The 21,911-nt window shown below is 49.7% G+C and overlaps 1 protein-coding gene across 1 annotated transcript in view; it reads right to left on the bottom strand.

Annotated features, from left to right (window-relative positions):
- The window catches only part of PARP8 (poly(ADP-ribose) polymerase family member 8), a 137,495-nt gene that overhangs the window by 31,985 nt on the left and 83,599 nt on the right, over nt 1-21,911 (bottom strand). Inside the window, exons 8-14 of the mRNA XM_079782226.1 lie at nt 14,720-14,780; nt 14,135-14,225; nt 8,002-8,068; nt 5,139-5,264; nt 4,129-4,669; nt 2,513-2,563; nt 2,317-2,412 (exon numbers count right to left, since the gene is read on the bottom strand). Of these exons, the coding sequence (XP_079638352.1) occupies nt 2,317-2,412; nt 2,513-2,563; nt 4,129-4,669; nt 5,139-5,264; nt 8,002-8,068; nt 14,135-14,225; nt 14,720-14,780 (1,033 nt within the window). The remainder of the gene's footprint in view (nt 1-2,316; nt 2,413-2,512; nt 2,564-4,128; nt 4,670-5,138; nt 5,265-8,001; nt 8,069-14,134; nt 14,226-14,719; nt 14,781-21,911) is intronic.

Here is a 21,911-nt window from a genome sequence, read left to right as displayed (position 1 = left end):
AGAAAACTGGAGCATTCTGGTGTTTCTAAGTAAGAGGTCTAGTTCCCCATCCAGTAGAAAGTGTGACCTGCTGGCCCAGACCTGAGCAAGGGGCCAGAACAGCACACGTAGATTACACTTTTAGGAATTTTGGAAAATAAGAGACTTTTGTCATATAATAAAAACAGGTTTGGAGAAAAGAGAAAATATGTAAGAAACAGGATAAATTTTGAAATAGAAATATCTAACAAATGTGACATTAGATCTATGAAAACCCAAGAATTTTATCTAATTTGTTGAATCTCCGATTGGGTTATAACTTGTTCTTGTATCTCTGGGATTTATTAGTTTGTAACATGTCATATGGGTTGAATACGTGGTCAATGAGTCAGTTTATTAATACTCCATAAGGAATTAGATTTTTACAAATTTCCATTAAAATTATAGTAAAACCACTGCAATAGATGTAATAACAATAGAGAAAATGAGTGAGCCTGAGTCAGGTGAAATTTCTAACAGAATCAAATGGCAGAGTTCTTCCTCTTTCATTCTCTTCTTCTGAAAATGAAATGTTTGGGGGTTTTTTGTTTGTTTTTTTTTTAATATATTTTTATTCATTTCAGAGAGGCAGGGAAAGGGAGAGAGAGAGAGAGAAACATCAATGATGAGAGAGAATCACTGATTGGCTGCCTCCTGCACGCCCCACACTGGGGATCGAACCTGCAACCCAGGCAATGTGCCCTGACTAGGAATCAAACCATGACCTCCTGGTTTCTAGGTCGATGCTCAACCACTGAGCCACACCGGCCGGGCACAAACATGAGATTTTTTTTAATTTTCATTTCGTGATCTGATTTCACATGTCACTTACCTTACTACTTAAGAAACCAAAGTAATTTTTCTGATTTCCTTAGATACCAGTCTGAACTACAGCAACATAAGACCAAGTGATAACTAGCTATGCTGGTGAAGATGTGGAGAGACTGGAACCATCATGCTCTGTTGGCAGGAATATGAAATGGTCAAAAATATTTGGTAGTTCCTCAAAAAATTAAACTGAGTTAACGTATGTCCCAATAATTCCATTAACCGATGATAGATAAACAAATGTCAAACATCCATATACTACATTATCTATATATTTAAAAGCCTAAGCGACTGGTAAGACCCAACGACTGGAATGACCGGAACGACCGGTCAACCAGTTACTATGATGCGCACTGACCACCAGGGGGCAGACGCTCAATGCAGGAGCTTCCCCCTGGTGATCAGTGCACTCCCACAGCCAACCTCCTGCAGCCCCTCCCCCAGGCCGGCCTCCCATGGCCCCTCCCCCCAGCCAGCCCAGCCCCGATGGGCCCTGATCACTGGCCAGGCCAAGGGACCCCACCTGTAAATGAATTCGTGCACCGGGCCTCTAGTCCCACCATAAAAGTAATAAAGTACAGGTACAAGCTACGTGGGTGAACCTTGAAAACATTACACTAAGTTAGAGAAGCCCCAAACAAAAGGCCACATAATGCAAGGTTCCATTGACATGAAAAACCCAGAACAGGCAAATTCTCGGAGACAGAAAACAGACGAGTGGTTGGCAGGGGGGGAAAGGAGGGGAGGGGAAACTGGGAGTGACCACTGAGCTACAGGGTTCCTTTATGGGTGGTGGGAATGTTCTGGAATGAGAGAGTGGTAATGGTTGTCCAACAGTGTGAATACTAGTATACTAAACACCAGTGAACTGTACACATTAACATAGTGAATCACATGTTATTCATTTCTTACCAAATTTAACCTCAATAAAAGAATTATAAACAAAGCTTGAAATTGGATAGTTCTCCCCAAAATGCACATCGATTCTCATTTCTACACTCCCTCCATCACCCCCTGAATGTGTCAGTGAGCTGCATTTTTTGAAATTTTATTGATTTTCTGCATGCTCCTATATACCTCTTCTAACTGCAATCAAGACCACCCTCTCCTCTCTATAGTCAGCATCTTCAATTCTGTGGCTTTGAAGCAACACTGTTTACAAGTTCTGTCTCCATATCCACCTCCATGTGCCTGACAGGCGACCTCTGAGAGACACACCGATACACGGGTGGGAAGAGAGGCGAAGGCACGGGCAGGAAATGCAATGAAATATGGTCCTGACATAACACGACGTGCTCTGACATGGATTCCTTCGGACACAGGGACGCCTTGGTCAAAATTATACCCCTTTCCCTGTTAAATAACCTACTCAGCAAGGAGTGTTTCCCGTCAGTGCAGTTTTCCACGATTTCGTTTCCTGCCTCCCCCTGTCCCTCCCGTTCCCACTCCGCCCTGGCCCCGGACACTGACCCTGAGCATGGGGCCGTTCAGGAAGACGTGGCGCTCGTCGCACACCACGCAGTGCTCGTTCAGCACGGGGATCCGCTGCTCCGCGAACTCGATCGTCTGCGGGGAGCCACGGAGAGGGAATGAGGGGGGCTGCCAGGGACGTGACGCCCACGGACAGCCGAAGCCGCTCTCCAGCGGGGGGGTGCGTGGCTCCTACCTGCACGAGGAAGCCGCGGTCTCGGATGGGAACGCATTTGGCACCATTTGGCTGTAAAAAGCAAAGGAGAAGAACACATCAACGTTTTAGAAGGGGGAGATAGATGTGCAAATCCTCGCCTTTTACTCGGTGCAGCCGTGAACGGAAGCAGATGTGACCTTTCTAAGAGCACCTGTCGCAGGAGCCGAGCCGCTGGTCCGACACGGAGATGGCGGAGTCCCTGTATGACAGGACACGTTCTGCCACGAACCTTGGTCTGAACTAAGTGAATATGCCTCCTTCCTGGTCTTCCGGTAAAAACGATGGGCGTCTTTACATCATTACACACACTGATGTCCTCTGTTACTCAGGCTCAAATGCCCCCGCCTCCTCACTGAGAGTATTTCCATCTTATTTTACCATCAGATTGTAAAATTCTACAGTTCAGACAGGCACTGAGAAGCGGACAGCACTGACCTATTACATTACCCTTCGGCTTCGCCATACAGGAGGCCACCCGACACCCTCTTGGACAGGATGCCTGAGGTTCTCTCTCCTAGCTGCAACTATGAGTTCCGATCTATGGAACTCTGACATTACGTCCCAAATGCCCTCGTCAGTTTTTGGTAAGAAATGGGCTTTAAGGGATGTCTACATAAAATTACCAATATGTTCCAACACATTTTCTTAACACAAACATCATCTTGTGGTAAAACGTACAGTTTAATTTTAGAAATAAATCTATACAAGAAGCACACCTTTCTAAAAACAAATCTCTTCTCGCTGCTGTTTCCGCTATGGCTAGGTGTTTCCACGTGAACAGCTGAGAGCTGAATACAGCTGTCCCAACACACACGCACTCCCCACAAGCAAACAAAACACTGATGGTAGCCACTATTTTAAGCAAATGAAATACATACGATATAGGTCTGTCTCTTTGCCTGAAACTCACTATAAGGCAGATCCCTCCAGAGGTAAATGTTGTGTAAGACTGACTCCCAGTAAACACCACCCAGAGTTAACTTTTAATATATTCATCTCCCCCGACTCCTGTGCCCTCCCCCCCCCCCAATAAAGCAGCTTCAGGATTAAGTGACCTCGGTTTACAGACACAAGAGCAGCTTCGGGTGAGGCAAGAGCTACGGCCACGAATGCCGCTCCTCGGACCAGCGATGGTGCTGGTGGCCCAGCTTTCCTCTCGGACATGACAGAAAGGACATCGCTCTGAAGGTCATTACTAGCTGAGCCTTGTCCTCCGCCACTTCGGTGAGAAAACTAGAGCTCAGCTCCGCCCACTTCACAAAACATCCCACTTCCAGCCTGGGTAGGAGGATGCTCTGGGAGCCCCACGGACAGGACACCCGACAGGCCCTCAGAAGTCTGGGTCAGAAATGGGCTTGAAGGGATGTCTACCTCAAACTACCAGTCTGTGCCAATACATCTTCTCAAGGCAAACAGAACCAACACGAACATCCCAGCACCAGGTGCAAGGGCCCGGTGTGCACAGCAACACTGACAAACCCAGGGGTTTTAAACAACAGCAGGATCGCGCCTCTCTCCTCTCCCAGCTCCCTGCCAACGCCCAGAGCCCTCCCTGCCGCCCCGATTAACCTTGACCTAGGCTGAGAGGTACGCACAGCGGGCTGGGAGGAGGGCGTGAGGATGCCCATGAGCCCTGAGGTGAGGGAGAGCCGCCGGCCCTCGCTGGGCTCCGGGCAGGGCTCGGTCCGGGCGGCCTTGGGGGCGCCGGCGGGGGCCTTGCCGAGCAGCCGGGGGGCCTTGAGGCCGTACAGCTCCTCCACGCGGAGGCTGCTGGGGTAGGACCTGCCGAGCAGCCGCTGGGCCTTCGGGCCGTGCTCGCAGCGCGGGTCCCCCGAGCAGGAGCGAGTCAAGAGCTTGTGGGGCTTGAGGGGGGCGCAGTCCTCCGGCTTGGGGGCGGCGGGGCAGGGCCGGGCCAGCAGTTTGTGCGACTTGAGGGTGCTCACGGCCTGCTCGGCCCGGGGGTCGCTGGACAGGGAGCGGCCGAAGGGCCGGTGCGCCTTGGGGGCGCCGTCCTCGGCCTTGGGGGCGCCGGCGCAAGTCCTCCGCAGCAGCTTGTGCGTCTTGGAGATCCCGTCCTGCTCGGCCTTCAGCTTGGCCTTGCTCTTCCCGCAGCCGGGGGGAGGGTAGCTGGGCGACCTTCAAAATGGAACCGCAGTGAGTGCGGGGCCCACCGGGCGATCTGACCCCGGAGGACCCTGGCCAGGCCCCGTCAGCTCAGCTGCACGACACACCCCACCTTATGTGCACACCACACAGCCCCCCACACCACACAGCCCCCCCCCCCCCCAAGCCACAGCTGACACCAGGAGCGTGTGGAAGGACCACAGGAACTGGGATGTATTTTCCCTGAAAAGCAAAAACAGGTTACCAGGACGTCCCTCTCCTACTCATCCCCCAGTCCCGGACGGAGCTAACGCGGGCAGAGGGAACTGTGATTACAAAGCAACGGATGCAATTTGAGTCCCTGTGAGAAAACAAACTCGGACGGGTATCTATGGGTCTGGTCCATTCTCGGAAGTGTCAAGAGGGAGAACAGAAAGGATGCTGGGAGCTGAGGGCCAGTGGAGCCAGCCGGCCCTTCGCCCGGGCAGGGCGCGGTACCCACCTGCGCAGGGTAGAAAACAAATGCAGGGGGGACTTCACCTTCCGCTCCGACAGCTTCTTGCCGTGCAGGCAGCTGGGCTTGTCTTTGCTTTGCTTCCACTGCTGCGTGACGAAGGTCTGCATGATCCTGTCAAACAAAGGGAGTCCGTCAGCACGGGCCGAGGCCCCCGACGGCGAGACCTGGGCATTCGTTCTGCAGAGAATCATTTGCCAAAGGGAAAGAGACGCGCAGTAGTGACTGGGGAGATGCCACGTTAGAGTCACACAGGATGTTTTGTATGTAGAAAGCAGCATCCAGAAATGTTTATGACTTTATGAATTATTATTAACTAGAGGCCCGGTGCATGAAAATTCATGCACTGGAGGAGGGGGGTCCCTCAGCCAGGCCTGCCCCCTCTCACAGTCCGGGAGCCCTCAGGGGAGGGAGGCGACCCGGCGATCAGGGTAAGGCGACGCCCCCATCACACCTCTGCTGCTGCCACTGCCAGCAGCATGGGCAGCTGGGCAGCCACCATCCGTGGCTTGCCTGCACCTCGGGCCGGCCCTGGGTGGCTGGGGGCTGGGGGGACTGGGGGACTCTGGATGTAGGTGCATGGCAAGGCTGAGCCCGACTGAGGACGGGCCTGGCCTTGCTGCGCACCTGCCGCCCCGGTGGGGCTGAGGGGACTGGGCACCGCCATCTTGTGGCTGTGGGCGCCGCCATCCTCGAGGGTATAACAGCCAATTAGCATATTCCCTCCTTATTGGCTGTGGGCGCCACCATCCTTGAGGGCATAACAGCCAATTAGCATATTCCCTCCTTATTGGCTGTGGGCGCCGCCATCTTTGAGGGTATAACAGTCAATTAGCATATTCCCTCCTTATTGGCTGTGGGTGCCGTCATCTTTGTGACGGCATGAGGGTTAATTAGCATATTCCCTCTTTATTAGATAGGATAAATTACTGTGATATAATTAAAGAATATAAGTGACAGAAGAACTGATAAAAGGAGGAGGATACTTAGAGATTTATAAAGACTACTAGAGGCCCGGTGCACGAGATCGTGCACAGGTGGGGTTCCTCGGCCTGGCTGGCTATCGGGGCTGATCAGGGCTAAGGGAGGTTGGCCAGCCAGTGGGAGGGACCACAGCAGGTTGGCCAGCCCTGGAAGGTTGGCTGTGGGAGTGCACTGACCACCAGGGGACAGCTCCTGCATTGAGCGTCTGCCCCCAGGTGGTCAATGTGCATCATAGCAACCCATCGACTGGTCGTTCTCGTCATTCGGTTCTAACAGTCGGATTGCGAGAGGGCGCAGGCCTGGTTGAGGAAATCTGAATCATTTTGTTGTTGCCAGGAAGCAGTTTGAAAAATCTTTTGTTAATAGTTACAATTATATTTATTCAGGTACAAGCAACATCAATTTCTTTTTACTTGATTTGCTCACGTAGTTTTCTTTATGGGAAGTAAAAAACGAAACCGTCGGGTCCTAAGCAATGAACCACGCCGGGTGAAACGGACTCCGGGAGGAATCTGAAATCAGCCCCTTGCACCTTCAGCACAGCTCACTTCACCTGTGAGCATGAGGGTTTCTTTAAAAACTCGAGTGACTATCACGAGGCGGGCGTTTGGTAGCCGATCTCAGCGTGTTTGAATCGGGCGCTCCTGCCCTGCCCCGCGGGAAAGGACTGCGCGCCGCGGGGGGCGTGGGCAGCACTGTTTCTGAGAAGGGGCCCGAGCGGCACCCTCTCTGCGCCCACCTCCCAGGGGGCAATGGGCCCTGCAGGGCTGACATTTACGCAGAAGGAACGTTGACAGGGAAACGTTACGTGCACAACAACTGGACACTTGGACTGCCTTTCAGGGCCACTCGGCCTTGCTCATCGTTCAGGTGGTTCGCAGGGACTGGCAGCACAGACGGCTGTGCAACGGGAAGTGGTGCCCCTGCTCGTTTATGATCGACAACACACTAGGAAGTGAACTATGACCCTCCAACAGAGATGTGTTCTCCTCAGTCCTCAGGACACCCGCACAAAGTGGCTATCACTGCCCGTGGCCACAGATAAGCTGAGGAACAACGTCTGCTGGTGAGCCTGGGTCAGGAGATGGCAGAGGGACCGTCCTGCATCATCAAACACGCACTGACATACGTGAGCGGATGATGCTCAGAAAGACAGGTGTGGCTCTTGGCACTAAGCCAATACCAATTTCCCACCATCCTTCAGCGCTTACCCAACTAACTCAGCTCCCCGGAACGGACAGCTCTCGGCCCCACGGCCCCACCCTGGCCTGCCAGGTAGCTGAGGTCCGCAGAGGCTGCCGCGTACGGGAGGAAGTGTTTGGGGTCTTTTCAGCTGTAGAGGTCGCGAGAAAAGAAGGTGTAAACCCGTGGCCAATGGTGCATAATTCCAATTCGTAGTAAATTCACCTTGGAGCTCAGGACAAGGGAAGATTTTCATTTTACACTTCATTTTGAAGGTTTTTTTATTCCAAGATCGCAACAAGATTTAAACCAAAGAACTTACATACTTATATGTATTGCCCATGGACACAGAAAATAGTGTGGTGAAGGCCTGGGTGAGGGGCGATGAGGGCTGGGCGGAGGAGGGCAAAAGGAAGGGATAGGGGACATCGGTAATGTTGTCAAAAATAAAAAATAAATAAATAAATGCAATAGCATTATTAGTCATCTGGGAGCAGCAGGAGGAGCCAGCGGTCCTAGCATCCTGCTCTGCCAACCTGATGCCCACTCAGCCCAGGCATCGCGGGGAGCTCCTCCCCCAGGCGCCACGTGGGAGAGCGCTTACTGAACACAAGGGGGCAACGATGAGCAGAGGAGAACTCGGCCCCCTGAACAGACATGGAGTTCTCATTCGCGGAAAACTCACTTTTTCAGCTGGTGTCCCAATCCGAATCGCTCTTTGGTGGAAATCTGAAAGACATCGACAGTGGGCACTGAAAAGAAAAAAACCAGTCACCACGTGAAGGGGAAAGTCCACCAGCCAGGAAACAGGGAAGTAAGATGTAAATCTGTGTGTGCGTGTGCATGTAAGAAATGCTAGATACATACATGTGTATACATTACAAAACATGTAATAGACACACATTTAGAAATAGGGTACACAGTGCTATCCATCTCTTTGATGCTTTCTATACAGACATCTTGAAGATCATCTTTGATCATTATGCTATATACTAAGGCATAATATGTGTATATATAAAAATGTGCAATGTGTATAATAATGAAGAATGATCTTCAAAAAAAACACATTAATTGTAAACAGCAATGTGTAGGACAGTAAACACTATTCTTTCAGTGGAAGAGAGAGGTACATACACCTTTTTATTATATCCTCACCCAAGAATATGTTTTTATTAATTTTTAGAGAGAGGGGAAAGGAGATAGAGATAAATAGAAAGAGAGAGAGAAAGAGAGAGAGAGAGAGATCAATGTGAAAGAGAAACATCAGTCGGTTTCCTCTTGTAAGCACCCCAACGGGATTGAACCCACACCCGAGGTATGCGCCCTGACCAGGAATTGAACCGGCCACCCTTTTTGGTGTATGGATGATGCACCAACCAACTGAGCCACCTGCCAGGGCTAGCCATACACCTTTTTCTGGAATAAAATAACGGAGCATGAGAGTAAGGCTCAGGCGACTTCTGTTCCCTGCAGGCCCTGTCATGGGTTTCATATTTCTACCAGATACACGCATTTCTGTCCGTTCATAACTGTGTGTATGAAATTAATAACCTCTCAGAAAGGTCACCCACCACCCATCATTCAATGGTTTTAAAGAGTATTCCACAGATAACACCCATAAAGCATTTTCATATTTCAAAAAAGGTGAGAGGTATTCAATTTTTCCTTGTCTCTTATAATTTTGGTTGGGGAGGGCTGCTTACGATACGTGGAAATTATTCTAATACCTTGATCGTGTAAACACAGAGGCACCAAAAGTAGAATGATTTGCACAGAAAAACATTTTCAAGTTAGTTGTTTACCTCTTTAAAGTAAAAGCTTCCCTGTCCCTAAGGTCAGAAACCAGACGTATATTCTAGCAATTCTGGAAAAAATATACTATAGCATTATAGAAATCACAACACTGGCGTCTTTTCAAAGTGTATTTCCCTATGCACAATGGAAATGACCTTGGATTTCCAGACGGACACGTCTTCGGTTCTTATCATTCCTGTTCACTCCCAGACATGGCATCAGACGAGTTCACACAGGTCTTATTCACACATTCCCGGAGCCGGGGGTACACGCTTTTCAAAAGGAACTCTAAACTAGGCCAGCCTACACCGTGGATCAGCCCTACCTTTCCTGCAAGTTAATTGTCCTATCAATGCTGAAACCCTCAAAGACACAGTACGAAACAGCCAAGAGATCCTTGCTCACTCTTTTCCTTTTCTGCAAATAATCCAAGTCAGAAAGTGAAATGGAACCTGGCTGTTTTTCTGGAATGATAAGCTCTGTGTTCCGCTTTAGTGTCATTGCCTCTTGCTGATGTCATGTATTTCACATTAATGCCCGTTTACGTCGTATTTCCCCTCAGGGAGAAAGCCCTCCGGGGAGACATCCTGGTCCCGGGGCAATGCAAGGCCACCGCCTGCACCCGCCTCGCCCTGGCCGTTAGAGAACCAGAGCGCGGGCAAAGGAGCAGAAGCCCGAAATAACGCCACCCCGAGGGAGATGCTTCCAGAATTTTCCTACAAATAGAACAAATGGAACCATCTTCAGGGGCCCTGACCCCAAACGCCCCGTTCTCTGAAAGAGGAGGAAGCTAAGGAGGACCACAGGGAACACATCTCCGAAGAAGGGGCAGGTGGAGGGCGGAGCCATGTGCCCAGGGCAGTGCCCCCAAGGGCTAGCTGGCAGGCTGCCTCCCAAAGCAGATGCTGACCCCGTGACCCCCATCTAGGTCAAGTCAGACCCTGAGTGGAGACTTGGGGGTAAGGAGTTTACTATGGCCTTGCTCCCAGGAGAAACCAATAGGGGAGGGGGGAGGGGGAAGGGGAGAGGGGAGAGGAGGGAGGGGGGAGGGGGGAGGAGGGGAGGGGGAGGAAGGCAGGAAGAGGATCAAGTCCCAGCTTCAGCCTGGCCTGTGGGTAACGCTGGAGCATAAACCACACCACGCAGTTCTCCAGCCTGAGGCGAGGACACTGGGCCCAGGCACCCCACATCCATCACACCAAAGGGGCGGGGCACCGGTGGGATCCGGGAGAGACAAAATGGCTCTGTGTCTGATGGGGAAGCCCAGGTGAGCCGGCAGCAGTGAAGCCTGAAGACGCTAGGGAGGGCAGGTGCAGGGAGGTAGGGTGCAGCACCAACAGAGAGAGTCACAGCCCCCCTCCACTGTGAGAGCTGAGCCCCCCTACACTGGCAGAACTCAGAGCCCCCCCCTCCACTGACAGAGCTCAGAGCCCCCCCTCCACTGACAGAGCTCAGAGGCCCTCCCCTCCACTGACAGAGCTCAGAGCCCCCCCCTCCACTGACAGAGCTCAGAGCTCGGGGACCCACAGGACAGGGAGTGTGGACTCTCTCTTCCATCTTCTTAATGGAAGAAATTAGGCCCAAATCACACTAATTTCTGAAAGAAGTGCATTTCAACACCTGCTTCCACACTGAGCAAAGCAAAACGCATTCTCCGGGAATAAAATAATCAATCTTGGAGGATTCGTGATTTATGTTCCCAACAAAATTCAGAATAATGTTGCATAGATAAAATGAATGCGATTAGTGGGAAAGAGGAAACAGGACTGGTAAAGATGGGAGTCAAATTAAAAACAGAAGGGGACATTCAATCAAAGGCTGAATCCTGAGAACATTCACTTAATGAAATAAAGTTATACATGCTCGGGGTGAAGGATGAGGCACTAAGACAGAGGACAAAAGCGTGGAAGGCAGAGGCGTCAGATGCCATCTACGCTCATCAGGGTGAGCAGATACCGGAGGAATAACCATACTTCATCAAAGTTGTTTGGGTGATTTAAGACTTAAGTCTATCAATTTGAAAACCATATGAAAGAGAAAAAAATAGCCCTAACCGGTTTGGCTCAGTGGATAGAGCGTCGGCCTGTGGACTGAAAGGTCCAATTCCGGTCAAGGGCATGTACCTTGGTTGCTGGCACATCCCCATTAAGAGGTGTGCAGGAGGCAGCTGATCCATGTTTCTAACTCTCTATCCCTCTCCCTTCCTCTCTGTAAAAAATCAACAAAAATACATTTTAAAAATAAAAAAGAGGAAAAATAGTCCAATAAGTACATGTAACAAATACAAACAGAACCAACATAGTTTTCTTACAAAGAAACAAAATTAAAACACTTTCAAATATAAACTAGCATTTTTTTTCCAGGGCATTTTTGCTTCTTGGGGGAACTATCAGGAGCCCATAAGTTTATCCTTGGTCACAAAACAAAGGGTCTTGTTCACAAAACAAAGGGTCATTCTCGGATATGAAAAGACCAAGCATAACCCTCATGCTCCTTTGGTTGACAAACCATTAAATATGGAAGTCAATTAACAGAGATGAGAACATTGAATGATGGAGGAGTTCTAATGCTAAGTACGTGACACTGAACGGTAAAACCACCTAAACATGAATTGACACATAATCGTTAAAATATTTCTAAAACCATGCAATCATGACAAGTCTTTGAAGAGATAAAGTGAATGGAAATCTCTGCCTAGAATCGAAGATCATATTTAAAAATGAGCAGCGGCGGTAAGATTCCATAAAGGCATGCCACGTTCTCGTCTCAGCGTGGAGTTGGGGGAACAGGTGAACTGACCCAGTTTTGTCTCTAGCCCTGCTAACTCAGAAACAAACACGCTCTGACCCGCTAACTCAGAAACAAACACGCTCTGACCCGCTAACTCAGAAACAAACACGCTCTGACCCGCTAACTCAGAAACAAACACGCTCTGACCCGCTAACTCAGAAACAAACACGCTCTGACCCGCTAACTCAGAAACAAACACGCTCTGACCCGCTAACTCAGAAACAAACAAACACGCTCTGACCCGCTAACTCAGAAACAAACAAACACGCTCTGACCCGCTAACTCAGAAACAAACAAACACGCTCTGACCCGCTAACTCAGAAACACGCTCTGCCAAGGGCTTCTTTCCCTCTCGCCGCCATCAGAGTGAAATTAAGTGGCGCATTTCAATCGTTACAGAAAGCAGAACACACAGCGACAGGCGGGAGTGCTGCACCGATGCTACAAATCATCCCGTTTTCGAAGATTTAATGACTGCGGGAGAGTCTGGGGACAGCATTACGATGCATAACTACTTATCAGCTCAATGCCGACCTTATGCAAGTCATCCATGCATGTACAGAAAACAAACTATTTACCATTTTCTCAGTGTAGCAGGATTATGAGTAATTATTTTTCTTCTTTATTACATTTATATAAATTTGAAATAAACAAAAAGAAAAAAACATTTGTCTTTGCCTAACATTAAGTCATATAACTGACTCTGAGACTCGTATTGAGGAGTGATTATTTAAGTAGAATACATCAGACAAATATGGAAAGGAGGTGACCAGCCCGGCCGGTGTGGCTCGGTGATTGAATGGAAGCCTATGAACCAGGAGGTCACGGTTCGATTCCCGGTCAGGGCACAGGCCCGGGTTTGCAGGCTCGATCCCCAAGTGGGGGGCGTGCAGGAGGCAGCCGATCAAGGATTCTCTCTCATCACTGATGTTTCTCTCTCTCCCCTTCTCCCTGCCTCTCTGAAATCAACAAAGATTTTTTTTTAAAGCAAAGAGGGGACTGAGGGAGCATTTTCAGGATGAGAGCCGCTCCTGCGCACTTCCTACGCTGGACGGGACGGCTTTCTTTCTTACGTGAAGAGGAACAGGTGGAAGGAGGTCCTGGCCGTGCCTGAGGGACACGGTGCAGAGGCCACAGCGGAGCCTGCTGGGCAGGTGAGGGGCGGCAGCAACCTGGACAGGCGCCACCGCCGCCCTGGCCCTGGTTCTGGGAGGCTCTTCCACCGACGAACAGAGAACAGAGGAAGGTCCACCGGCCTTCTGCCAGGGTCTCTTGGGTCACTTGCGTTGGACCCGCTTTCAGGCTACAGGAAGCCCGAACCCCAGGAAGAAGCATGCTCAAGGCAGACACTCCGGTCGAGAGCCCCCGCTGAGCTCCGCGGTGACCCCTGCGTCCATGGCTCCGTGTCGGAAAGGCCAGCGTCCTGGGCATCCAACCTAGGGGAGCCCTGAATGAATGACACAGGCCTCACCCACCATCTACCTGACTGCGAACCACGGGGACTCCACGCGAGAGCCGCCCCGATGGACCCTAAAGAATGGCGAGAGGTGAGTTGTTTTAAGCCACTACGTTTTTGGAGTGGTTTGTTAGGCAGCAGCGGAGAACTGGAGCCATGTGAACAGACCCAGCGGTGTGTCTGTGTGTCTGTGCGTCTGTGTGTCTGTGTGTCTGTGTGTCTGTGTGTCTGTGTGTCTGTGCAGGTGCGCCTAGGTTAGCAGGCAGGAAAAGAGGAATTTAACCCAGTAAGTCTCGCAAAGATTTATATAAGATCCTTGGTCGTAAACAGCTGTCAGCTGAGATACAGCAAAGTCATCGGTTAAGGGAGCCACAATACAAAAACTATGATGATGATCTCCATTTTCAAAACCAGAAATATGTTACACTGAGGCTCAGTTCACCAGGATTCAGAGGTGAGAGAAACATACATTAAAATTAAATCTCAGGATCTACAGACAGAATTTGAGCTTCTACTATACGCAAAGTTCTCTTTTAGGTATTAATGTGCTTATTTCACAGACTCTTGTCAACTTCTGAAATCTATACAAGAAAATGGCACATGTTTCTCTTTCTAGTAGTCATATTGGCAGTAAACCATCTTTGTCAGGATGCATGTGTACTTAAATATCATTATCAAGATAGCTGCAGTTACTCTCAGAATTACCAAATGCACGGTCATCTTGCTTAATGCACAATGCACAACTAAATACTCAAAATAATAGAGAAATAAAGTCAACCTGGGCCATTTAAATACTGTGTAAGTGAGCAGTGTAGCCGGACAATTATAGGTTCTGTTCGAATCACTTCCCAAGCCACAGCAATCTCCTCCTGTGCAAATAAATATATTTTAAAGATGAATTAGTCATCTTGTAGAGCCTTGACGTATTTTCCCAATTAAAAAATATTTTTAACTAATTTTGAAGAAATGCATAAATCATTAAGGCCTACAAATTATCGCAAAACCTACAGTTTATGAAAAGAAAACCAAAGTACTTTTAATTTTTGCCTTTTCGCATGAAAATAAAAATGAAAACTTAAGAAATACTGAAGCACTGAACTAAGAGACTGCAAATTTCAGAGTATATTTAAAAACCAACACAAATATATATGTATTTTATACACACACACACACACACACACACACACACACACACACATATATATATATAATCTGTTTCTTCAACCAGTCGTAGCATTTTTTCATAAGTCATTCTGAAAAAGTCAATACATTACTAATAGCATTATAACAAAAATTAGATTTCCTCCAATAGAAATAAGCGTTTTTTAAAGGTAGCCATCACATTGCATGAATTGATACTTACATCAAGAAAGCTGACATCGACATGTAGATCAATATCTACGTCATCAATGGCTCCGTACTCCCTGGAAGCAAAGATTAACGTCAATATTTTCAATTTCCTTAAAAGACGGTGTGTCCTAGGCTATTTTAAATTAAAAATGTAATCATGAGCTCTCGTCCCTGATGTCCAGAGAGCTCGGAAATGCCTGTGGACCTGAATTACCAGACTCCGTGTGGCTGGACTGCCTCTCCTAGGACCGACTGGAACCATCTAGACAACGTCCCACCTTTGGCCACCGGCACGTGTACATGTCAACCCCAGAGCTGTTTGGTCCCCAGTTTCGAACGCCCCTGTTCTCTGGAGCAAGTTACAGCCTTCTCAGCTGGCTTGTCTCGCTCACTGTGCTCCCTACGGATGCAGAGCTACTTCTAGAGGCTGGAAGGAGTTTCTGACAGGAAGGGGGGCGGGAAGAGTTTACTTCCCCAATAACGTGTCTAGGAATTTTCCTTCCATGTTAGACACCAGTGTCTGCCATGTAACGGTCCCTGTTTTCACAGGCAGCTCTGAAAGTCTGACACATCAAAATTAAAACAAGTAACAGGTATGTTCCACACTAAGACGTTATGAAGACCAACTTTTTCCAGCCCAGGGAGAGACACAAACCAGCGTATTTTTTTAAGTTAACAATGAGTATACCATGAAAACAATGGTTTTTAGATTCTCCATATACTAGTATCCTAATCTCTATTTTTTTATGTTTCTATAAAATTCTGGGTACAAATGCTATACCCAGCCAACTGTGAAGAGAGCAGAAGTGAGAGATGGTAATGGCCAATACTTAGTGAGCACTTGGTGCCAGAGCTGCTCTGAGGATTTCACACACACCTGATCACGTGCACTAATTCACAGATGCACTAACCGAGGCCCCAGGTGATGAAGTCAGCCAGCCCCCCTCACTCCGTACGGAGCTGGGATTTGAACACATTTGTCCTATTTATTTATTTATTTATGCAGGTGCTTAATCAGTTCAATAGTCAATGAACTGCCTTTTGTGTTGGAAACCAGGTCGGACATTAAGGGAGGATCTCATTAGGGCCTCACCATAGCCTTCCCACAAGCACACCATTACCACCCTCATTTGCAAATGAGACCACTGAGGTTTAGGGAGGTACATGTTGCCAAAGGGCAGGTAAGAAGTCAGTGGAGACCTTCTAAATTCACACTTAGATGCATCTGTGCCTAACCCCTGGACACAGACAATAGTGTGGTGAAGGCCTGGTAGGGGTGGGAGCGAGGTGGAGGGGACCAAGAGGGAAAAGGGGGGACACCTCTAATACAATAAACTTTTTAAAAAATCAGTGGGAATGCCAGGCACTGAGTTCATGACCAACCTCAGCACTGCTGAGCACAACATCTGGTACTCAGTTAAGTACTTGATGAAAATGCCTGTAGAAAGCGCCTGGGAAGGCACATGGGCATTCTTCCTTAATGACTGTCAGCTGAACCCAAGGCAACAGGCAAAGCCACGTCTTGGTTACACATCTTACCAAAAAGGCAGATGTGTTCTCAGCATTGACTCTTATCTTTGCCCAGATGTCGGTGTCTGGGAGTGGGTTTTGATATGTAAATCCAGTCAAGCACCAGGAATGCTCGGGCCTACTCAAGAATGCAAATAATCTCCTTTGTCTTGACTTTTGGTGAAACTTCCTGGTATTGGGGGGTATAAATTAAACATGCTGCATCGGCTTTGGGTCACTGTCTCTCCAGCAGAAGAGGGCAGCAGTCCACCCGGTCTCAGCTTTTTCCTTCTATCTCTGTGTCTCTTTCTTTCTTTTATTTCTCAATCCCCAGCCGCCTCTACTCGAAGAACCGGATCATCTCTCTTTCCGTGCTGGACGCGGAAAAGAGAGACCCCGCCATAAATGCCAATGTATCACAGGTATATTCGAGTAATGTTAATACAGTACAAAACTGTGGCACTTCTACAGGATTCAGAGAAAGCATTTTTAATGACTAAGTGGTTCATGTAATTCAATGATTAAAAGAATCCAGGCAGTCTTTTTGATGTCTAGGACAAACTGCAGCATTTCAAATATAATAACTTAGCCTCTCCGCTTCCTACATTCTCCCCTTAAAAATATATGCAAACACTGAGCACGTTTTCATTATTTAAAAAATTGTCCTTTTCATTCTTTCCTAGTAATACTTTTAAAGGTTAAAAGAAAGGCTAAAAATTATTCACGCAGCAATTTTTTTAAATAGCATGGGTCACAACATCCGTGTTTTTCAGAGCAAGAATCTTTATAACCTTATGCAAATTTAGATATAAAAACATGCCAATTGAGTTATGCAATTATATGGAGACGAAGACAAGAATAAGGTGCAAGTGCACGAATCATTTCTTCTGTGGCTCTTGTTCTAGATTCAGGAAAGGCCAGGTAGGAACTGTTCTAGGCCTTCAGGCCACACAGACTCGCTGTCACATATTCCTCCTGCTGTCTGGGTGGTTTTCCCCCCACAACCCTTTAAAAAAGCGCATACCATTTGTAGCTCAGGGCTGTTAGGCAGGGCCCACAGCCAGTGGCCATCATGTTCTGACCCTGACCTGCGGCACGTTATTTGTAAACATAAGAAGTGAATATGCACAGTGAGGCGTGAGAGAGAAAGCGCCAGGCAATGTGATGAGGGACACAGACTGCTGACGACATTCGAGACCCTCCTACGGGTGAGCGAGCCGAGACTACGACCACCCCCCAGATTACAGCGTGTGCAAACTTTCACCTAGAAAACGCATGTGACAGCAGAAATTCGGGGGGAAATGAATCAAGTTTTTTTTTTATAAGTACACTAGAGGCCCACTGCACAAAATTGGTGCATGGGTGGGGTCCCTAGGCCTGGCTGGGGATCAGAGCCAGTCAGGTTCACCGCCTCCCTGCCTCCTCCCCTCTTCATCTCTCCCCCTCCTCCTTCCCTCGCTGCCCACGTCCACCACCACCCACCCCTGGTTTCCCGTCCCAGCCTGGGGCCCGGCCCTGACTGGGTGATCAGGACCTGCCAGCCCAGGGGAGGGACTGGGAGGTTGGCCGGAAGGCCCCCTTGGTGATTGTGGCCTGTGGACTGGAGGCAGCTCCTGCATTGAGCGTCTGCCCCCTGGTGGTCAGTGCGCGTCATTCTGGTCATTCCAGTCGTTTGGTTGTAACGGTCGCATGGGCTTTTATATATACACTAGAGGCCCGGTGCATGAAATTCGTGCACGGGGGCGGGGTGTCCCTCAGCCCAGTCTGCACTTCCTCCAATCTGGGACCCCTCTCACAATCCAGGACTGCTGGCTCCCAACTGCTCGCCTGCCTGCCTTTCTGATTGCCCCTAACTGCTTCTGTCTGCCAGTCTGATCACCTCCTAACCACTCCCCTGCCAGCCTGATTGATGCCTAACTGCTCCCCTGCCAGCCTGTTTGCCCCTAACTACCCTCCCCTGCAGGCCTGGTCCCCCCGAACTGCTCTCCCCTGCAGGCCTGGGTCCCCCCCAACTGCCCTTCCCTGCAGGCCCGGTCACCCTCAACTTCCCTCCTCTGCCGACCTAGTCACCCCTAACTGCCCTCCCCTGCAGGCTTGATCGCCCCCAACTGCCCTCCCTTGCAGGCCTGGTTCCTCCCAACTGCCCTCCCCTGCTGGCCTGATCTCCCACAACTGCCCTTCCTTGCATACCTGGTCCCTCCCAACTGCCCTCCCCTGCTGGCCATCTTGTGGCGGCCATCTTGTGTCCACATGGGGTCAGCCATCTTTGACCACATGGGGGCAGCCATCTTGTGTGTTGGAGTGATGGTCAATTTGCATATTACTCTTTTATTAGATAGGATAGATGCCTATACAGTAAATTCACACTGAAAAACATGAAATGTCCTCATTTTGTAGCATGACTCCAGGTGAGGCCTATGCAGGCTAGTCATGGGTTAATCATGTTCGCACGGACCTACACCCGTCCCACAGGAGCTTGAGTCAGAGCTGTCACCCGTGCTCACGAGGATGCTTCCGCACAACCAGCTCTGCTCCGGGACACAGCTGGGTGGCGCGGAAAGAACCGACTCTCACAAATGCATCCTCAGCCGCTTTTTCTGTCTCCCCCTCACCCTTTCCCAACGGGTCTGCCTCCGTGGAGGCGGCTGTCTCTTACAGAGGACTCAGATGTGGTTAGCTGCCCACCTCATTAGATGTCGCATTAAAAAAAAAAAAAAAGACACCAAATAGCCTATTATGCATATTGAGGTACTTCTGCTCTTCAAACTCCATTAAGTTCTTATAAACCTCAATTAAGTGAAAGAACAGCTCATTAGAACAGCCTGTGTTCAATAGAGTTAGAACCTCGCAAGGAAGATGAGGTCCAGACCTGATGCCTAACCCCCCCCCCCCGTGTCCAGCCCTCAGTGTCTGAGCCTAGACCAGTGGTCGGCACACTCATTAGTCAACAGAGCCAAATATCAACAGTACGATTGAAATTTCTTTTGAGAGCCAAATTTTTTAAACTTAAACTTCTTTTAACTCCACTTCTTCAAAATAGACTCGCCCAGGCCGTGGTATTTTGTGGAAGAGCCACACTCAAGGGGCCAAAGAGCCGCATGTGGCTCGCGAGTGCAGTTTGCCGACCACAGGCCTAGATAGTACATTCCTTCTCATTTGAGCAAATCACACTCGTCCTGCTGAGAGTCACCTTCATGTCATCAGGCCTCTGGGAGGCTGTTTATTCTGGAATCGTCCTCTGGATGGAGCTGGAGAGAATCTAGAGAAAATCTAGAGCAGGTGCGAACATGGCCTGCATTCATGGAGATTTGAATTGGATCAAAACGGGTAAGTGACATAAGCAAGGGGGGAAAATAAGAACAACCATTTATGACTTCATTTAAATAAAGTTCCAAATATCTATATAATTTCAACAGTTGATAAAGTATCCATAATTTCATCAATAATGGGAAATAATAGAGATTATCATAGGTGTTTCATAAATGCTTGCTGAAAGAAAACACAATCCTATCTAATAAAAGAGTAATATGCAAATTGACCATCACTCCAACACACAAGATGGATGCCCCCGTGTGGACACAAGATGGCCACCACAAGATGGCCAACATGGGAGGGCAGTTGGGAGGGACCAGGCCTGCAGGGGAGGGCAGTTAGGGGTGACCAGGCTGGCAGAGGAGGGAAGTTGGGGGCGACTGAGCCTGCAGGGAAGGGCATTTGGGGGGGGACCCAGGCCTGCAGGGGAGACCAGTTGGGGGGACCAGGACTGCAGGGGAGGGCAGTTAGGGGTGACCAGGACTGCAGAGGAGGGCAGTTAGGGGAAAACAGGCTGGCAGGGGAGCAGTTAGACATCAATCAGGCTGGCAGGGGAGTGGTTAGGGGATGATCAGGCTGGCAGGCAGAAGTGGTTAGGGGCAATCAGGAAGGCAGGCAGGTGAGCAGTTGGGAGCCAGCAGTCCCGGTAGGATCGGGCCTAAACGGGCAGTCGGACATCCCTCAAGGGGTCCCAGATTGGAGAGCGTGCAGGCTGAGCTGAGGGACACCCCCCCCTCTGTGCACGAATTTCGTGCATCGGACCTCTAGTGTCATATATATGTGACAGTATAAGTGAGGTGTAGGCAGCATGGAAATAAGGTGTTTTTAAAAGTTCTGACCTCTAAAAGCAGTCAACATAGGCTCAGGTAGCTCTCCAACAAGACCACGTGCTTCAAGGGAAGAAGCTAAAGTCCGTGCTGTCTCGGATGGTTAATCATATCCCACTGGCTTTTTCGTTTTAGTGGGGGAGGGGGTTACATTGCTGCAATTAGAGTTTTAAGCTTTCAAGCAAAGTTCAACTGAAGTTAAAAAGTTAGTCATTGTTTTGGACTAGCTGCTGATAGTTCTTACTGCCTCCTTCACTTACTCACTCTGAAACACTCACAGAATAGCCCTGCCCGGAGCCACAGGAGGGACCGGCAGTGAAAAGATCGCAGCTAATTTGCTAAAACCTGGAAAACTGTAAAGATGTGCTTTTCCCACATGATCACTCTCCCTCCGTTACAGCTGCCTAGACCTCGGGAGGCGGGAGGGAGGGGCTGGGTGCACAACCCCAGCTCCTCGCGGCTGCAGGAGGTCTGGGTTTCAGGCAAAGCGTTCGGAATTAGGCATCGACTGCAGCTGCTGCACTTCCCAATGGAAAGCGCTTGTTCGGTCTCAAAATCCGGCTGTGTCCAGCGAAGAGACCGGAACCGGGGCACGGAGGCGGCCACTGAGAACCACCCCGAACCCACAGAACCCACCCAGAACCCACTCACGTCTGAGTCTCAGACAGGCCCATGCTGCACTAGCCACCAGGATGCAAGCAGGATTGAAATCCAACCAAAATAAAGCAAACACCAGAAGAGGGGAGGGTGGGGGGGAGGGGGAGAGATCAACCAGAGGACTTGTATGCATGCATATAAGCCTAACCAATGGGCACAGACAACAGGGGGGTGAGGGCATGAGAAGGGGGGATGGCGGGTAATGGGGGGATGAGGACACATATGTAATATCTTAATCAATAAAGGAATTAAAAAAAAAAAACACCTTACAGGCGGGAGCAGGACAGGGAGTGAGGGCAGAGCCCAGTGGGACGGGAGTGCCAGAGGCTCAGGCAGAGCCGCGCTGGCCGGGGCCCCGTGAAGACCGCGGTGGGGCTGAGCGGGCCGCGGCCTCGATAAGAAAAGAAGAAAACGGCCGTGCCGACGCCCGGAGCCAAGGGGAAGAAGCGCCCGTGCGCGGCTGGACCGACTCCCGTTTGGGCGGGAAAGGCCGGGGGGGCCTGGAGCCCGTGGGCCTGGGAGACGGCCCTTCGGGCAGAGACCCGGATCCTGCAGCCGTCGAGCTGGCTCGTGGGAGGGAACCCCAGGGTGTACAGGGGGGTTTCTTACATTGAGGAGAGAAAAGAGAGGTCAAGAGGAGGGTGGGCTCTTCTGAGTGATTAAAACGAACAAAAACCGTCTAGAAATGTATCACCAAAGAATATGCTAAGTGACCGCAGAGTAAAATGCATGCCATTCAGATACACACTGTGCACGTTTAGGAGGGTTTTCCCTTCCTGTTTTTGAGGGGCCAGGCAGCAGCGTTCAGGGCGCCCTGGTTACCCGTGGGCATGCATGATCTCCTTGTATTGCTCGCATGAACGTGTGATGACAACAGCACGGGCCTCGCTGGCCCAATCT

Source organism: Cnephaeus nilssonii (genome assembly GCF_951640355.1).
Source record: "Cnephaeus nilssonii genome assembly, chromosome: 2".
In the NCBI taxonomy this organism is placed as follows: Eukaryota; Metazoa; Chordata; class Mammalia; order Chiroptera; family Vespertilionidae; genus Cnephaeus; species Cnephaeus nilssonii.
Note: the sequence above shows the minus strand (reverse complement) of the source record. Positions and strands in the feature narration are given on the sequence as shown.